At 44.7% G+C, this 17,592-nt stretch overlaps 2 protein-coding genes across 2 annotated transcripts in view; both read right to left on the reverse strand.

The window, feature by feature from the left end:
• Positions 1-17,592, reverse strand: part of LOC113019561 (uncharacterized) — a 145,096-nt gene that overhangs the window by 105,670 nt on the left and 21,834 nt on the right. The window lies entirely within an intron of this gene.
• Positions 2,575-8,473, reverse strand: LOC113013405 (uncharacterized). Its single transcript, XM_080290891.1, has 7 exons — positions 8,464-8,473; positions 7,309-7,569; positions 6,984-7,229; positions 6,726-6,899; positions 5,899-5,982; positions 4,265-4,345; positions 2,575-3,966 (listed from the first exon to the last, which is right to left on the reverse strand). The coding sequence occupies exons 1-7, from the start codon at positions 8,471-8,473 to the stop codon at positions 3,896-3,898; spliced, it is 927 nt and encodes a 308-aa protein (XP_080147017.1). The 3' UTR covers positions 2,575-3,895.

The following is a 17,592-nucleotide window of genomic DNA, read 5'->3' on the forward strand; positions in this document are numbered from 1 at the left end:
CTGGGTCTGGGTGCAGTTCCCCCCTCCAGGGGCGAGGGCACCTAGACCCGGTTTGTAGAGTACGCTTGGGGAGTGTGATCGTGTGTACAACGTCTCTTTATGTCTGTCTCCACGTTGGTTGAGTGTGGAGTAAGTGCATATGAGAGCATGAAGGTGGGAATGGATGTTTGTATCTTTGTGTGCCTGTATGTCTGTGTCTATATGTCAGGTTGGGTGTCAGGCGCCACCTCTCTGGGGACATCTCAGGCCCTCCAAGGTTTGGAGGCCTATCTCCCCCTACCACCACTTCCCCTGCCAGTGGCGGACCCCCTCAGACATCGGTGCGTTGGTGGTTCTTTGTGTCCGGGGATGGGCATCCAGGTACACACCGGCTCACTCCTTGGCGGCCGCTTATCGGGGCCTGGAGCCTGGGGCTCGCTCGGGCCACTTCGGAGGTGGGGTGCCCCCGGCCTCTCGGCCTGGGGCTCGGTCACTCAGGCGCAGCTGGCTGCCGGCGGAGCTCACGGGCTCGTCACTGCAACTCCCCCTGGCTTCTGCTCCGCGGCTGCTAAGTGAGCCCTCATCTGGGACTCTCCTCAGCTCTTTCCGGGACAGTGGCGCAGCTGCCCCTCTGTTGGTCTTCCTTGGTCTCTTGTGTTCTGGGGGCCTCTGGATGTCTGGAGTTTTGATCTCCTCCACACCTGCCTCACGCCCTGGAGGACGGGGCTGTGGCCCCCCCACACCCTCTAGCAGATTATTACATGAAGGAACCTTTTAAAAAACAAAACAAAAAACAAGCGCGTCCATGCTCACAGGTGTACACACGGGTGATCACACCCACAAACTACACCCTTTTTGGCTCCTACCTCAAAGCACACTGTGTTCTGTTGATCTTATGTGCTGCACAATAATGTTTAACATTTAGTATTTACTGTCATATTCACATATATCATTGTGATGTTGTTTACTCTATTACTCTTGTTCTCTTCTGCTTGCTTTCTTTTTTCTTTCTCAGCAGGTGATCCAGGTGATTGATATATGCATTTTTTTTTCCTCTGCCCGTTTTGTTGGTTTTTGTCTTTTGCCCTTCTCCCCCGTCCCTCTTCTCAGCTGTTTATCTGTCCCTCTTTCTTTCTCCCCTTCTTTCCCCCAGTCAAGTCTGTCCCGTATTCAGTAAGTGAAAATAAAATAAACAATAAAAGGTGAAAAAAAAAAAAAAAAAAAACAGATGTTAATGCAAGTTAGTGTGAGTGGATAGGGAAATGGTGCAGCTGATTCTTATCTGGTGTGAGGTTAATACAGCCACGGAGTGATGTTGGGGTCGCGGTGGAGCTGTCCGTCCACGTACAGCCGGTCCACAGCGATGACAGCGCGGGAGCCCTTCTGGATGAAGCCGCTTCGGATTGGGAAGAGGACCCTGCGTCGTTCCAAGATCTCTTTGGGGAACTGGTCGTTCACGCTGAAGTCCGTTCCTTTTAATTCCCTGCCGCGGCTTTTCACATGTTGCTTTTGTTTGAAGTGGCCGAATTTGGCCACGATAGGACGTGGTCTCCCGGCCGTAGCCCGAATGGGGCCGAGGCGATGTACCCGATCGAAGACGATGTTCTTCACCGTGTCCTCCGGCAGCTTCAGGTGGGTTTTGATGAAGCTTTTTACCGTGGTCTCCGTGTCCTCTCCAGCGGCTTCTGGAATACCAGAAAATACAAGATTATCACGCATGCTACGAGCTTGTAGATCGATAACTGTTTCTTTTATTTTTTTATTTTCTCTATTGAGCTGGGTAACATTATCTGTGAGACATTTCACCGACTCCCTTAGCGTGGCATTTTCAGCAGCAAGCGTTTCCACCTGCTGCTGGCTGTACTCCAGGGATTCTCGCAAGCATTTAAATTCTCGGTGAAGAATCTCCACCAAGGACAGCCTTGCGTCGAAACTGGACAATCGCTTGTCGATTGACTCCAATATGTCGGCAATATCTTTGCCGGCTGGCGATGTTGAGCCGGGGGAATCTGCCGGGCGTTGTCTCTTCGACGACGGCGTCTCAGGTTTGGCCGGGGAAGCTGCACACGGGGTCTTCTTCATCACGAGATCCTGAAAGCACTGATCAATATAATCTTGGAGAGCCTCTAAACTCTCCTCGTTGTTCTCCAGGGTGTTGGAGATTATTTAGACAAATAGTGTTAGTTATAAGACAATTGATAAGTGTATTTGGTAATACTGAAGTTTAAATGAATTTGTTCAAATCTAAACTACCATTTGCTTTAATTTTCCGCCAAAACCTCCGGCGTCTGACGTCAGTTACAACATGAGTCGCTTACCTTGTCCGTCACTTCCGTCACTTACTCACCTGCTCTGAAAAAGGGTTTTTAAAACCTTATATTTGGGCAAAGTCAGCAAACGTTAAAAAAATGCTTGATGTCAGATTTGACTGCTGATCCTATACATGCAGTGTTTATGTCCTGGTGACCATTCAAATAAAAGACAGTGCAGATAATGCTTCATAAAGATTTACCAGTGCAGCATTTCATGATGACTGCAGAGTGATTGGATCTGCTTCTAGAAGGAATTTCCTGTGTGACGCCAAACTGGATTACCTTTAAAATGTTTTATTAAAGACAAACAAACTTTCCACTTCATCCTGAGCTCTACATTCAAACCGGTCCAGTGCAGCTGTACAACTGTAAACACACACAGAATATGATTTAATAAATAATATAGAGAGGAGTGCAGGGATGTGTTTGGCAGCCAGCTGGACGTCACTGGGTAGACTGGTTAAGCTGTGGTGAAGGTGTGTGGCTCGGCTTCAGAATCAGAGAATCAGAATGGGGTTTATTGCCAGATGTTGAGGTTTACAACATTAGGAAATTGCTGCGGTGCTTCAGTGCAAACAATAAGAATTAAAGTGCTATGTAGAAAGAAAGATATGTGCATGAGATATACATGAGATATATACATGAGAATAAGAATTATGAGTGCTACGTAGAAAGATATATACATGAGTGCAGGTGGTGATCGGTGCCAAACATGAAATGATGCAGTGACACAGCGTAGGGTCATGTGTTAGTGGTGGGAACAGTCATGTGGTTATTGTTCATGTGTCCAACAGCAGAGGGGAAGAAACTGTTCTTATGGCGAGAGGTTCTGGTGCGAATGGACTGGAGCCTCCTGCCTGAGGGGAGCAGGTCAAACAGACTGTGTCCAGGGTGAGAAGGGTCAGCTGAGATCCGAGCTGCACGCCCCAGTGTCCTGGAGGTGTACAGGTCCTGCAGAGATGGGAGTCTGCAGCCAATCACCTTCTCAGCAGAGCGCACAACACGCTGCAGTCTCTGTTTGTCCCTGATAGCGGCTCCAGCGTACCACACGGTGATGGAGGAGGTGAGGATGGACTCGATGATTGCAGTGTAGAATTGCATCATCGTCCATGTTGGCAGGTTGAATTTCTTCAGCTGCCTCAGGAAGTACATCCTCTGCTGGGCTTTCTTGATGACGGAGGTGATGGTGGGCTCCCACTTCAGGTCCTGGGTGATGGTGGTACCCAGGAAGCGGAATGAGTCCACAGAGGTGATGGGGGTGTCAGACAGGATGATGGGGGGGAGTGGGGCTGTGTGCTTCCTGAAGTCCACAATAATCTCCACTGTCTTCTGGGCATTCAGCACCAGGTTGTTGTGGCTGCACCAGGTCACCAGACGTTCAACCTCCCTCCTGTAGGCAGACTCATCCCCGTCCGAGATGAGCCCAATAACGGTGGTGTCATCTGCGAACTTGATTAGCTTGACAGACTGGTGGGTGGAGGTGCAGCAGTTGGTGTACAGGGAGAAGAGCAGAGGAGAAAGAACACAGCCCTGAGGGGAGCCGGTGCTGATGGTCCGGGAGTCCGAGACATTCTTTCCCAGCCTCACATGCTGCTTCCTGTCCGTCAGGAAGTCGGTGATCCACCGGCAGATGGGATCAGTGAGGAGTAGATGACGGCTGGCTCTGGTGGAAGATCTGAACACAAACACACAGATTACAGAAAGTTTAGATAAACATGAAAAAGGCCTGCATCAGCTCTGTTTATGACAGCAGAGATATTCACTGACTGATGTGAGCAGGAGCAGGTTAACACTTCTCTTCCTTGGAGCTGATAACACCTTCATATGACCACATTACTCTCTCTACACTGCACAAAGACCAAAGCGCTGTAATGTTTTCAATATGGTTTTCCCAGTGTCTGCTGCTGCAGGCTGAGATTTAAACTTTTTAAAATTTGATTTAGGGTTGGACCTTTGAAGAGGAGCAGCTGTACCTCTGTGTCTGCTGTTTGTCCTGATGGTGATGTCTCCATAAGTGATGTCAGCTGTTCTCTGCACTGCAGCTGAATCGCTCTCTGCAAAACAAGACAAAGTCATATGAGAGATACAGTACTTTATGCTAGGGTGAGATAAAGATAGACTTTTCATGAATTAGAGCTGCAAACCTGAGGCACATTCTTCACAACGCATCCTCTGTTTAACCTGAAGCCACTTTAACACCTCTGCTCAGTTTAGCTCTCAAAACAGGAAACTTAATGGCCGCAGAGCTGCTCATGTGTTAAAACGATGCAATTGTTTACACCTCTTGGAAAGGAAACCCTTTTGTAAATGATTTAAAATAAATGTTTTTACCTGACTGGCACAGCATCACCATAGAGCTGCCCTGTGCTCATGTGGTACACAGAAAACATAAAAGCTTCTGTTCACTGTGACAGTCAAATGGACAAACTAAGTTTTTTTTTAACCTTATCTGCAGTTAAAGGGATTATATTGCTGTTAACATCATCAATTAACATCTTCAGTTCTGTCTCATGTCTTTTTGTTCATGCCACTGCCTCATTCATGCCTCCCTGTCATTCACACACATGTATTCTGTCTTGCTTCTGCTGACTTTCACTCATCTTCTCTCCAGAGCACACCTCCACCTCTCCAGCCTGTCTTCTTCCTGCACCGTGCTCTCACTATAAATCACAATCCCATCTGCAAACATCACATAGAGACTCCTGCCTGACCTCAGCCTGTCCGTGACATCACAAACAAGAAGGGGCTCAGAGCAGATCTCATACATGTCCTGCTCCACCCTCACATACTTATCTGCCAATATTGACCTGCTCATGCAGTACCACAGTTCCTCTCTTGGCGACCTATCACATGTTTTCTCTAGAGCCACAACAACACAGCCCAGCTCCGTCTAACCTCCTCTGTCTTCTCCATCAACACTGTGTCAAGAAAGATTCTGTGGAAGCGTGAAGCCGTACGGCTGCTTGTTGATCAACACCTCTACTGATCTCTCTCCTACACATCTCCACATGTATGTCATCTGGACTAACAGCATTTCCACTCCTTCATTTCCTCTGCACCTCCTGATTCACTAACCATCCTCCATCCACCCTCTTCGGTCTGCAATGTTCTATAGTTCCTCTCCTCAAAGTGCTACTTCCAAATCAAGCATGCTGATCAAAAAGAATGGGAAAATGCCACTGCCAGTGTTACAACAAAATAAACTCAATTTTAAAGAATACTGGGGTTCTGCATGACAGTTGAGAAGTCATCTCTAAACAGAAATACGTTCAATTTTTCCTCTTATATAATTTGTTTTTTAGTTTTTGTGTTTGGACACCTGCCTGAGCACCAAGAAAGGTGAGCACAGAGGTTTTCTCAGTGTTCTAAGCATGTGCAGTGGACTTTGTGCAAGCAGCTTTGTAATCCAGCAGTATGATTACTCACACCGTATGCTAACATATGATATTTAGTATTAAGCAAAAGTATAGAAAGTATTTAAAATGATAAATGTTGGCCTGATGAAAAATCAGCACATGTTTAAAAATCTCAGCCATCGACGTCATGGAGCCTCTTGTGGAAAGAGCAGAGGACTTTTAAAGCATTTCTAACAGGAAACTTGTCGTACCTCTTTTTCGGTTTGACTCGTCTCGACCATCGGCTGAAGTTCTTCTCACTGATGAGGAGGTAGCAGCTGCTGCAGGATCTCTGTCTGCAAATACCACAGATTTCCCTCTGATAACACAATAATTATTGTTGCTGCTGGTTTGACAGCTGGAATATGAATATTTATAAGAATAATGGAAAGTGAATCAAACATTTTAGTCAGTAAAGCTGGAATAAAAAAAACTAATTCTTTCTGAAAGCTGCGGTAAAAGGAAAAAAAAGCTTTTCTTTTTTTAGTCATAATACAGGAAACTGGACGCCAGCAGAGCTACTCACATCAAAACTTGTGACCACAAAGTCTCATCATTGAGTAGATCAAAGTACATCATTGCAATCAACACAGGAAGCATAAACTAACTAAACTAACTATCCGAATGTAAAAGTATATTTACAAAAAAAAAAAAAATCACAAAATTATTATTATCATATGCATGAGGAGAAAATGATGCACAAATACAGCCTGTAGTTTATCTTTAATTTAACCCTCAGGTAGTAATGTGAAGGTCTGTGGCTCAAATCGGTCCTCACAAAAATAGAAGTGCTACACTTCCTTTGAATCATGTGTTTTTGTATGTATCTAAAGAACAATTCACCCCATAATCACACCTACATACGTTTGGTTTGCAGTGCTGCTTCTGCTTAGATTAGTATGACTAACACATTGATCTAATTCAATAAAATGAAACTAACTTTCAGTCACCTTTCAAGCCTTAAGCAGAGAAAACCAAATATGATTTTGAGGTGGACTGTCCCTTTACATGTTAAGTGAGGGCAGAATGTGTGTCTCACCTTCAGGTTTCCTCTGGACACATCGTCTCACCAGTACAACCAGCAGCAGCACTCCAATTATGGAGGGAACAAGGGCCAGCACAGCGAGAGGAACAGAGGAGTGCTGAGGAGTAGAGGAAAATGAGGAGGAGAGGGAGGCAGTGGAGGCTGATGGAGGAGGAGAGGTGGAAGAACCTGGAATTAATTTGAAAAAGAAATCTTTGTGGTCCCTTTGAGTCAATTTTGGTCTAAAATCTGTAAAAGAAACAGAAGCTTCACCTGTGACAGTGATCCAGCTGGATGGAGACTCTCCATGACCGCTGATGTCACACTTGTAGAGGCCTTCATCAGACCTGGAAACATGCTGGATGGTCATGTGACCTGTAGGCTCTTTCCCGATGAAGACGCCATCTTTATAGAAAGCAGCTGGGAGGTTGGAGGGAGTGGTCTTTGTTTTACAGAGCAGAGTGACGTCATCTCCCTCCATCACAGGGAGGACAGGACTCTGCAGGATCACTGATCCACCTCAACACAGAGACAAACTACAGCATTTCATCCATTTACACACAGCTTCATCAACACTAACTCCACACACTCAGCTTACCAGCGACTGTCAGGTTAACCATGTTACTGATGGGACCCTCTCTGGACTCACACCAGTAAACTCCACTGTCCAATGAGAGGGTGGCACTGATGTTACAGGAAGAACCAGCTGGTTGTCCCCATTTTCCACATTCAGCTCTGATTTCTTTGCTTGTGTTTCTCCTCAGAGTCCATCCAGCAGAGCTGTCGTCCTCCTCACAGCTCAGAGACAAAAAGGCTCCTTCAAAGGACTGAGAGCTGCTGGGACTCACAGTCAGACGAGCTGTGGGAGAATTTATTGTATCTTGAACAAAAAAGTTGCAAAAAAATTAGTTTTTGAGGTGAACTGAAGTTTATTCAACAGATCGTGCCAGAACACTGCACGCATGTCATAAACTAAAGCTGGTTGGTAGATTTTGCTGCCTTGATGTAGCTCCTAGTTCATCATCTGTTTGAAATATCACAAATGATCTCCTCTGCTCTTTTTTCTGATTGGCTGCCTGTCCTAAACAGACAGTATGAACAGCAGCATGGACCTTCCTTTCGCTTGAACCTTCTGGTGATGGTTCTCTACGTACACACACACAAAATAAGGAACTGACTGTATTTTAGTGGTGTTATCTTTAACTAGTCTAAACCACTGATTTTCACTCAAATATTAAACTGAACCACATTTTATAAAGAATAATTGGAGTTTTACTGGATTTTTAATTTTTGTTGTTTTTAATTCTGAGCTTCCCCTAACACACACATCTGGGACTAATCTGTCTTTTATTAGTCAGAGAGGCTCTTTGGATCTGCTTAATTGTTCTTTGTGTTATTCTGTCATAAAAACAGGTTCACTAACCTTGATTTGTTGTGTGGCAGAGCAATGACATTAGAACTGAAAAGAAAGCACAAGATCATAAATATTCAGTGTATTTTAGTGAGTTTTTGCTTACAGGAGCAGTGACCACAAACTGAGTCTCAGACTGATGAACACAAAACAATTCCTTTGATGTGAAGATGCAGTTTAACACCGTGGTGGTTTACTCAGAATTTTAATGAATTTAAGGAAAGAAATCTCTGAACCTGTTAAAACCTCCTGCTAATGACAGAACCAGCTGAATTAAAACACCTCAGATAGTCACTAGTATTTCTTTTTTCATTGTACTTGTAATGAACCGCTGATCTGTACCATAAGTCATCCTTGCGGGGGTTGTCGGAACTGTATGCGCAGTCGCACGAAGGACAGATGTGCTCAGAGGCATGCCCCGTAACGCGTATAGAGCAGTCTGTCGCGGCAGGAATAAGTTGTACAAAGTCCATGTAAGTTACGATAATACTTTGATAAGTAAGATAAGTGTGTTTCTAATGTAAGGTATGTTGCTGCGTTTGTATTGTGAGCTATCTGAAAACCTTTTTATTCTGTATTTACGTTACTCACATCCATGTGCTATTTTTTAGCTAGACATGTGTGTCATGCAAGCTAGCAGCACCCCATGTGAAACGGGCCGAAGTGTTTAAGTGTTTACCGGAGTTTTGCACCCTTGGCAAGCGGACTGAGGTATGTGATGAGAGATGATCTGTTGTTATATTTTATTTAACTGAACTGTGTAATCCCTTGATGCTGTTTGAAGTAACCCCTTTTGTTTTATTTAATCTGTGACTGTATATCTCAGAATTACTTGTTTGAACTTGCCTGAATTAACTTAAGCTCATTGTTGTTATTGCTCATTGTTATAGTTCAAAAGGTACTGTACGGGTATCAATTTTTTCTTATTTTATAGTTTTCACGGTGCTCAACGTCCAGAGAATGAGCCGTGTGTGGTGAGGAAATAAATGGCTGCACCCGTTAGAGACTCTTCTGTCGTTCTTGATGCCAAGGGCTGCTACAGTGAAAACTCATCGCTGCATTGCAGCCATCTACACTCATCTTATTCTTTCGTCGAACTGTGAGTAAAGGAGTGTATCGCATCATCCAGAGACTGCTGGATCAGTAAAGGACTCAAAATAAGGACATTATAAATACAATGTCATGCACACCTTCATCTTGCAAGCTGTGTGAGCAAATGATCTTCAACATGGCAGTCTAAAGTAATGCAAGAAAGAAAGACCTCTTCTGTATTTAACACAGTAGCATGTAAAGTTGTGATGCTGAATATCCCACATTTCTTGCATCAGAATGTCTAAGACTGAATCTGGGCTTTATGCTATCAGTTGTACTTCTGTTAAAACTTAAGTGGCAAATTGTCTGATTTGAGGGCATCATCAGTATTATTTGGGTTTTGTTGCCAGTCTGTGAGGTTAAAGGTGTAAATATCTAAGTTGAGTGTTAATAAGTTTGAAACCACCACTCAACCCATTTGAGTTCAGATATATACACTTAAAAGGGCAGGTGCAACAAGCCAAAAATAAAATTAATAATAATGTTGTCCCCTGTTGAAGAAATAGACAAATCTACAGAGGCACAAGAGGCCAGGTCCAGCTCCAGAGAGCGAAGACTAACAGAAAAGGGGCAGGAGATGCATGAACAGGAAGCCAAGAAAAATGAAAGGTCATTTAGCAAGGCATATGAGTCCTGGAAGGAGTTAGCAAGAGGAGTTAGAACAAAGCTGAAAGGTTTCTGCTCAAACGAAGACCTTGTTAGAACACAAACGGACATTAAGGCTAAAGAAGCATTAATGCATGAACTGTATGAGCCTATCCGACGTAATCATACTTCTACTCCAGATGTTGTCAAGAAAATGGATGCGTGTGTTGCCCTAACAACAGAAATTTGTGATCTCATTGGTAAACGACTAGAAGATATAGATAAGACTTTTAATGACAGGCTCGAGAAGGAGCGTGTAAGGATGATATTAAGTAAGGAGGAGTATGGATCTGTTTTTGGGAAAACTGAAACAGAAACAGTTATTTCAGAGCATTCAAAGGGCTCAGATTCATACTCTGGAGCCGCATCTACGACTTCTAGCAAACGTGTGGATGCCGAAGCTGACCTTGCAGCTAAACTTGAACAGGCGAAGGCAATGCAACGAATACATGAACAGCAAGCCAAGTTGAGTAGCTTAGAGCATGAGTGGAAAATCAAGGAAGCACAAATGATTGCAGAAATGACAGCAAAGCTAGAGGAAGAGAGAACTAAACTGCAACAGCTACAGGCAGAAAATGAGGTAAAAGTAGCAGCAGCCAGAGTGAGAGCTTACAACAACTACGATGGATTGGAAAGCCTTAGGTATGAAGCAGATGACAAATCACAACTTGATAGTCAAATCATTGAATCTCAGAATCCATTGAATCCACAGGCTGAATCATTTCGACCTCAGTGTGCACCACCTGAGATTTTGCAAAAGCAACAGGAGGTCAGCTTAACACAGGAGCTTGCAAGCTTGTTCGTCTCCAACCGTCTGCCAGCACCTGAACCCACAGTGTTCACTGGTAACCCTTTAAAGTTTATAGACTGGAAGATATCCTTTATGGCATTGATTGGCCACAAACCCCTCCCCGCAGGCGAAAAAATGTTGTACTTGAAAAGTTATCTTGCAGGTGAGGCACGGAAGGCGGTCGAAGGATTCTTCTATCGAAACTCAGAAGATGCATATCAGGGTGCCTGGGAGATTCTTCAGGAGAGGTATGGAAGTTCATTTGTCGTCCAAAAGGCTTTCAGGGATAAACTGATGAAATGGCCAAAAATAGCTCCCAATGACCCAGTAGCCCTCAGAGAGTTTTCAGATTTCCTTCAAAGTTGTGCCGAGGCCATCCCTCATGTTAAAGGGCTGGCAATTCTAAATGATTGTGAAGAAAATCATAAACTTCTCAAAAAACTACCCGAATGGCTGGTACGCAGATGGGGTCGCGTTGTTGTGGATGAACTAGACAGATGTCAAGAGTATCCACCATTTGCTCATTTCACCAAATTTCTACAAAGGGAAGCTAGAATTGCCTGCAACCCCATTGCTTCTCCCTTCTTATTAACCAGTAAAGTAACAGATGAAAGGTTTCCTAAGAGAACCAAGGCACTCAGCACCAATGCTCAAGCTAAGCACTCTGCAGGTAAACCAGGGACCTTAATTTCAAAGCCAAGACCACCATGCTTCGTCTGCAACGATGAAACACACGGTGTCGCCAAGTGCCCAACCTTTGCCACAAGGCTTCCTGATGAAAAGAGAGCTTTCATTCGTGAAAACCGTCTTTGCTTCGGCTGTTTAAGAAAAGGTCACACTAGTAAAGAATGCAAAAGAAGGCACACATGCACTATATGTGGTCGAAATCATCCAACTTGCTTGCACATAGAGAGAATTGAGGGAGCCAGTGAAATGTTAAACAGTGATTCACCATCTGCAGGAAATGAGACAAAGGAAGTCCGCAATGTCATGTCACACACATTGACAAGATACTCCTCAGCTACGTCCAGCATTGTTCCAGTTTTTGTGTCATTGGCAGAAGACCCCCACAGTGAGATTCTCACATATGCTCTGCTCGACACACAGAGCGATTCAACTTTCATCTTGGGAGATCTGGTCTCTGCACTAAATGTGAAGACTCAGCCAGTGCAATTAAGGCTCAGTACAATGACAGCAGTAGACACAGTCATAGCTAGCAAAGTGGCTTGTGGATTGCAAGTTCGTGGGCTCCATAGTGAGTCGCATGTTCAGCTACGCCAGGCATACACAAGGGATTTCATCCCAGTCGATAAGTCTCACATTCCTACAAAGGACACCGCACTTCAGTGGCCACATCTGAGGCAACTGGCAAACAAGCTGCAGCCACTTCAAGACTGTGAAGTGGGATTGCTGATTGGCTATGATTGCCCATCAGCACTGGCCCCTCTAGAAGTCATTGTAGGGTCAGAAAACCATCCATTTGCTCAAAGAACCGTGCTTGGCTGGAGCATCATAGGATCAGCAAATCCATATCTTGATAGAAAGGAACATCAAAGCTTTGTACACAGAGTGGCAGTAAAGGAAATGCCATTGCCTCTCCGGTCAATGATGTGTTAAAGGTCCTAGAAATGGATTTCAGCGAAAGAAACTATCAAGATAAATATGTTTCTCAAGATGATGTTCATTTTGTAAAACTCCTCGGCAGCACAATCACAAAAAGGAAGGATGGACACTATGAGATGCCACTTCCTTTCAAGGGCAGCTCTCCACCCATGCTGCCAAACAACAAGCGACTGGCTGAAGCTCGTTTGCAACACCTCAAGAGGAAGTTAAGGTCCAATAGGCAGTACCATGACCATTACACAGCATTCATGGAGGAAACCATCAGCAAAGGTGTTGCAGAACCAGCCCCCCCAGCACATGAGGGAGAGACAATTTGGTACATCCCACATCATGGGGTGTACCATCCTAGGAAACCAGATAAACTTAGGGTGGTCTTCGACTGTTCAGCCAAGTTTCTGGGCATCTCTCTGAATGACACCTTATTGACCGGCCCTGATCTGATAAACTCTCTAGTAGGAGTTCTCTGCCGCTTTAGGAGGGAGGCAGTAGCCATCACCTGCGACATTGAAAAAATGTTCCATCAGTTCTATGTTCCACCCAACATGCGGAACTACCTGAGGTTCCTATGGTGGAAGGGCGGTCAGCTGGAAACAGAACCCCAAGAGTATAGAATGGCGGTGCACCTTTTCGGTGCTGGCTCCTCTCCAGGGTGTGCCAATTTCGGCCTTAAATATCTTGCACAGCAATGCGAAGCCGATTATCCTTTGGCTGCTGCTTTCATTGAAAAGAACTTTTACGTTGATGATGGACTGACTAGCGTCCCATCAGTCACAGAAGCTACAGACCTGATTATCAATGCACAGCAGCTGTGTAAGACTGGAGGTTTACACTTGCACAAATTTAGCTCGAACAAGGTGGAGGTGCTCTCAACCTTAGCCTGGATTCAACAGCGGAGGGTCACGTACTTGGCATTCAGTGGTCAATAGAAAGTGACACCTTCAGCTTCAACATTGACAAAAGGGACCAACCCTTAACTCGTCGTGGTATCCTGTCCGCTGTCTCCTCACTCTACGACCCTCTTGGTCTTGTAGCTCCCTTTATCCTGAGTGGTAAATGTATTCTCCAGGAGCTGTGTCGCATGGGCATAGGTTGGGATGATCAGCTTCCCAATAGCCTACATGCACGGTGGGAGCAATGGAAAAGGGATCTACACAGGCTAAAGGAAATAGCGATACCCAGATGCTACCATCCTCCAGACTTTGGCAACATAGTGAGGGTGGAACTGCATCACTTTTCAGATGCCAGTAACATAGGTTATGGTGCATGTTCCTACCTCAGATACAAGAATGGAAAGGATGAAGTACACTGTAGCCTTGTGTTAGCCAAAGCAAGAGTTGCACCAACAAAGCTCATGAGCATCCCAAGGCTGGAGCTTTCGGCTGCAGTAATCTCCGCAAGGCTAAGCGTCATGTTAAAAACAGAGCTCGGCATGCAGATTGACGAGGAATTCTTTTGGACTGATTCCCAAGTTGTATTGGCCTACATCAGCAATGAGGCACGGCGATTCCATGTGTTTGTCGCAAATCGTGTTCAGCTAATCCGAGAAACCACAGACCCTGCTCAGTGGCACTATGTGGATACGGCAGAAAACCCAGCTGACCACGCTTCGAGAGGTCTATGTGCAGGGGACATTCTGTCAACGAACTGGTTATCGGGTCCTAAATTTCTATGGAAACCTGAGATACACCCAACACTACATTTTTCACCAGATTTGCTAGTCTGTGACCCTGAAGTTAAATCGGTGAAAACCTTTGCCACCCATGCCAATGAGCAAAATGACATTCTGAACCGTCTAAGCCGCTTTTCCAGCTGGACAACGCTCATCAGAGTAGTTGCAAGAATTAAGAGACTAGGCATGAAGTCAGATCGTGTCAGCAGCATTGTGACGGTAGAGGAAAGGAGAAAAGCTTGTGAACTAGTAATCAGTCTGGTTCAGCGACAAGCCTTTTTGCAAGACATAAAGACACTTCAGAAGGGCAACTCTCTTCCATGCTCTAGCCCCCTAAGTTGTCTTGATCCCATCTTAGATGAAGGACTTCTTCGTGTCGGTGGAAGACTGACAAAGGCAACGCTCAGTCGAGAACTAAAACACCCAGTTATCCTTCCAAAGGAAAGTCACATTACAAGACTAATACTGTCTCATTACCATGCCACCATCTGTCATCAGGGTCGCAGTCAAACCCTAGCAGAACTCAGAGCAAATGGGTTTTGGGTGCTTGGGGGAAGCAAAGCAGTTGCCAAGTTAATACATAAATGTGTGCAATGTCGAAAACTTCGGCGCCCCACCGAGGAGCAACGCATGGCAGAGCTCCCGAAAGAAAGGACTGAAGCCTCCGCTCCTTTCTCGTACTCTGGCATGGATTGCTTTGGTCCATTTTCCATCAAGCGGGGCCGTAAGGAGTACAAAAGGTATGGGCTTATCTTTACATGCCTGTCTTCACGTGCTGTTCATATCGAGATGCTAGAAGATCTATCAACAGATGCATTCATCAATGCCCTTAGATGCTTCATCAGCCTCCGAGGAGCTGTTTGCCAACTCCGCTGTGACCAAGGCACAAACTTTGTAGGAGCCAGAAATGAGTTCAGAGAGGCTCTCAAACAATGTGACATGCAGGCACTGGAGGCTTTCCTGGCAGACAAACAGTGTGAGTTTGTTTTCAATGCTCCTTCTGCAAGTCATGCTGGTGGCATCTGGGAACGCCAAATTAGAACCATTCGTAATGTGCTAAATGCCACTACTGCTCAGTGTGCAGGAAGACTAGACGATGCCTCTCTTAGAACTTTGTTTTATGAGGCCATGGCTATTGTAAATAGCCGCCCCTTGACTGTGGGCAGTATCTGTGACCCAAAGGCACCTGAACCTCTTACTCCGAACCATCTTATACTGATGAAGTCCAAAGTTGCTCTACCACCACCTGGGAAATTTGTGAGAGAAGACTTGTATGCAGCGAAGAGGTGGCGTAGAGTACAATACTTAACTGAGCAGTTCTGGGGTAGGTGGAAAAGAGAATACCTCATGAATGTCTCCACAAGACAGAAGTGGCACAAAACCCGCCGTAATCTAAAAGTGAATGACATTGTTATCATCAAGGAAGATATGTTACCAAGGTGTCAGTGGCAACTGGGGCGTATCGTTGAAACTATCGAAGGCGATGATGGTTTAGTCCGTCGGGTCAAAGTTCAAGTAGGAGTCCAAAGTCAGACCAAGAAACAGGACCGTGCTTTCAAGCCCCCCATCATCGAGCGGCCTATTCAAAAACTGGTGGTTCTTGTTGAAAGAGAATAATAACAACCATGTTATTATCTGAGAGGAACTGACATACTGACATAAACAATGTAACAGTCCAGGTGGCACCTGCTCTATGATGTTTGTACACCTGTATATTGGTTGAAGTGGTCTCATTTTGTTGTTGTTCAAATCATGTATGATTAGCTAGTTTGTAAATCATAGCATGATTGGTGGGAGTGTAATGAACCGCTGATCTGTACCATAAGTCATCCTTGCGGGGGTTGTCGGAACTGTATGCGCAGTCGCACGAAGGACAGATGTGCTCAGAGGCATGCCCCGTAACGCGTATAGAGCAGTCTGTCGCGGCAGGAATAAGTTGTACAAAGTCCATGTAAGTTACGATAATACTTTGATAAGTAAGATAAGTGTGTTTCTAATGTAAGGTATGTTGCTGCGTTTGTATTGTGAGCTATCTGAAAACCTTTTTATTCTGTATTTACGTTACTCACATCCATGTGCTATTTTTTAGCTAGACATGTGTGTCATGCAAGCTAGCAGCACCCCATGTGAAACGGGCCGAAGTGTTTAAGTGTTTACCGGAGTTTTGCACCCTTGGCAAGCGGACTGAGGTATGTGATGAGAGATGATCTGTTGTTATATTTTATTTAACTGAACTGTGTAATCCCTTGATGCTGTTTGAAGTAACCCCTTTTGTTTTATTTAATCTGTGACTGTATATCTCAGAATTACTTGTTTGAACTTGCCTGAATTAACTTAAGCTCATTGTTGTTATTGCTCATTGTTATAGTTCAAAAGGTACTGTACGGGTATCAATTTTTTCTTATTTTATAGTTTTCACGGTGCTCAACGTCCAGAGAATGAGCCGTGTGTGGTGAGGAAATAAATGGCTGCACCCGTTAGAGACTCTTCTGTCGTTCTTGATGCCAAGGGCTGCTACAGTACTTAAAGTTTCATTTTCTTTTTAAGAGTTTTGTCACTCTTTCCCTCATGGTCATTAACTTCTATACTTAAGTAAATGCAAATATATCTGCTTTATCTCACTGCTGTTCCCATCCAGAATCCCTTCAATGCACATATTAAGATTTTTTTTTTTTTTTTTTAAAGCATGAGGTACTTACAGAGCAGCCACAGAAGAGGTACTTTTCCCATCGTACCACACAGAGGTGTGAGATCTTTCTGTTTCCCCCCCAGGCAGTTAAACCCGCCTCCTTCCTCTTAGCAGTACAATTTAGAGTCTGTGGTTTATTTGTAGCAGGTCAGAAAAAACAAGGGGTTATAATCTTTTAGGTTATAAATGAGACGTGAATTGTGAAATTTAATAAAGCTACGAACAAGAAACAATGAAAAACATCAGTAGGGTTGGTAACCTGATTTTTTTTTAATCATAGAAAAGTGATGTTGAGGGTGTTATATTTAAATAATGATTAAATATTCTAAGGAGCTTGGAAAGAAAAGCGTCTGGACTTCTTTAAGTTGCTTGAAGACGTTTCACCTCTCATCCGAGAAGCTTCTTCAGTTCTAAGGGTCCAATTGGTGGGGAGTCCCAGATTTAAACCCAGTGGGAGTTTCCCCCCAAAGAGGGACAAAAGGACCCCCTGATGATCTTCTACCTAATCACATGAGCCAAGGTGTGAAAACGGGTGTGGGTCACAATCAGCCAGTGTTTCCGGTGAGCTCATTGTGAAACCTGGCCCCACCCTATCAAGTGATTTCCTGAGGTCAGATGGCCCAGGATGTGAGTGGGCGTTAAGGCATCTGGGAAGGGATCTCAAATACAGATGTAGAGGTCTGGGCATTCCTCGCGACACTGTACAGAGGAATGCCCAGACCTCTACATTGGAGAGACCAAACAGCCACTTCACAAGCACATGGCACAACATAGAAGAGCCACCTCCACAGGACAAGACTCAGCAGTCCATCTGCATCTAAAGGATAAAGGACACTCTTTCGAGGATGCCAATGTTCACATTTTGGGCAGAGAGGACAGATGGTTTGAAAGAGGAGTGAAAGAAGCCATCTATGTCCACTGTGAGCGACCATCTTTGAACAGAGGCGGGGGTTTACGACACCA

Source organism: Astatotilapia calliptera, chromosome 3 (assembly GCF_964374335.1).
Source record: "Astatotilapia calliptera chromosome 3, fAstCal68.1, whole genome shotgun sequence".
In the NCBI taxonomy this organism is placed as follows: Eukaryota; Metazoa; Chordata; class Actinopteri; order Cichliformes; family Cichlidae; genus Astatotilapia; species Astatotilapia calliptera.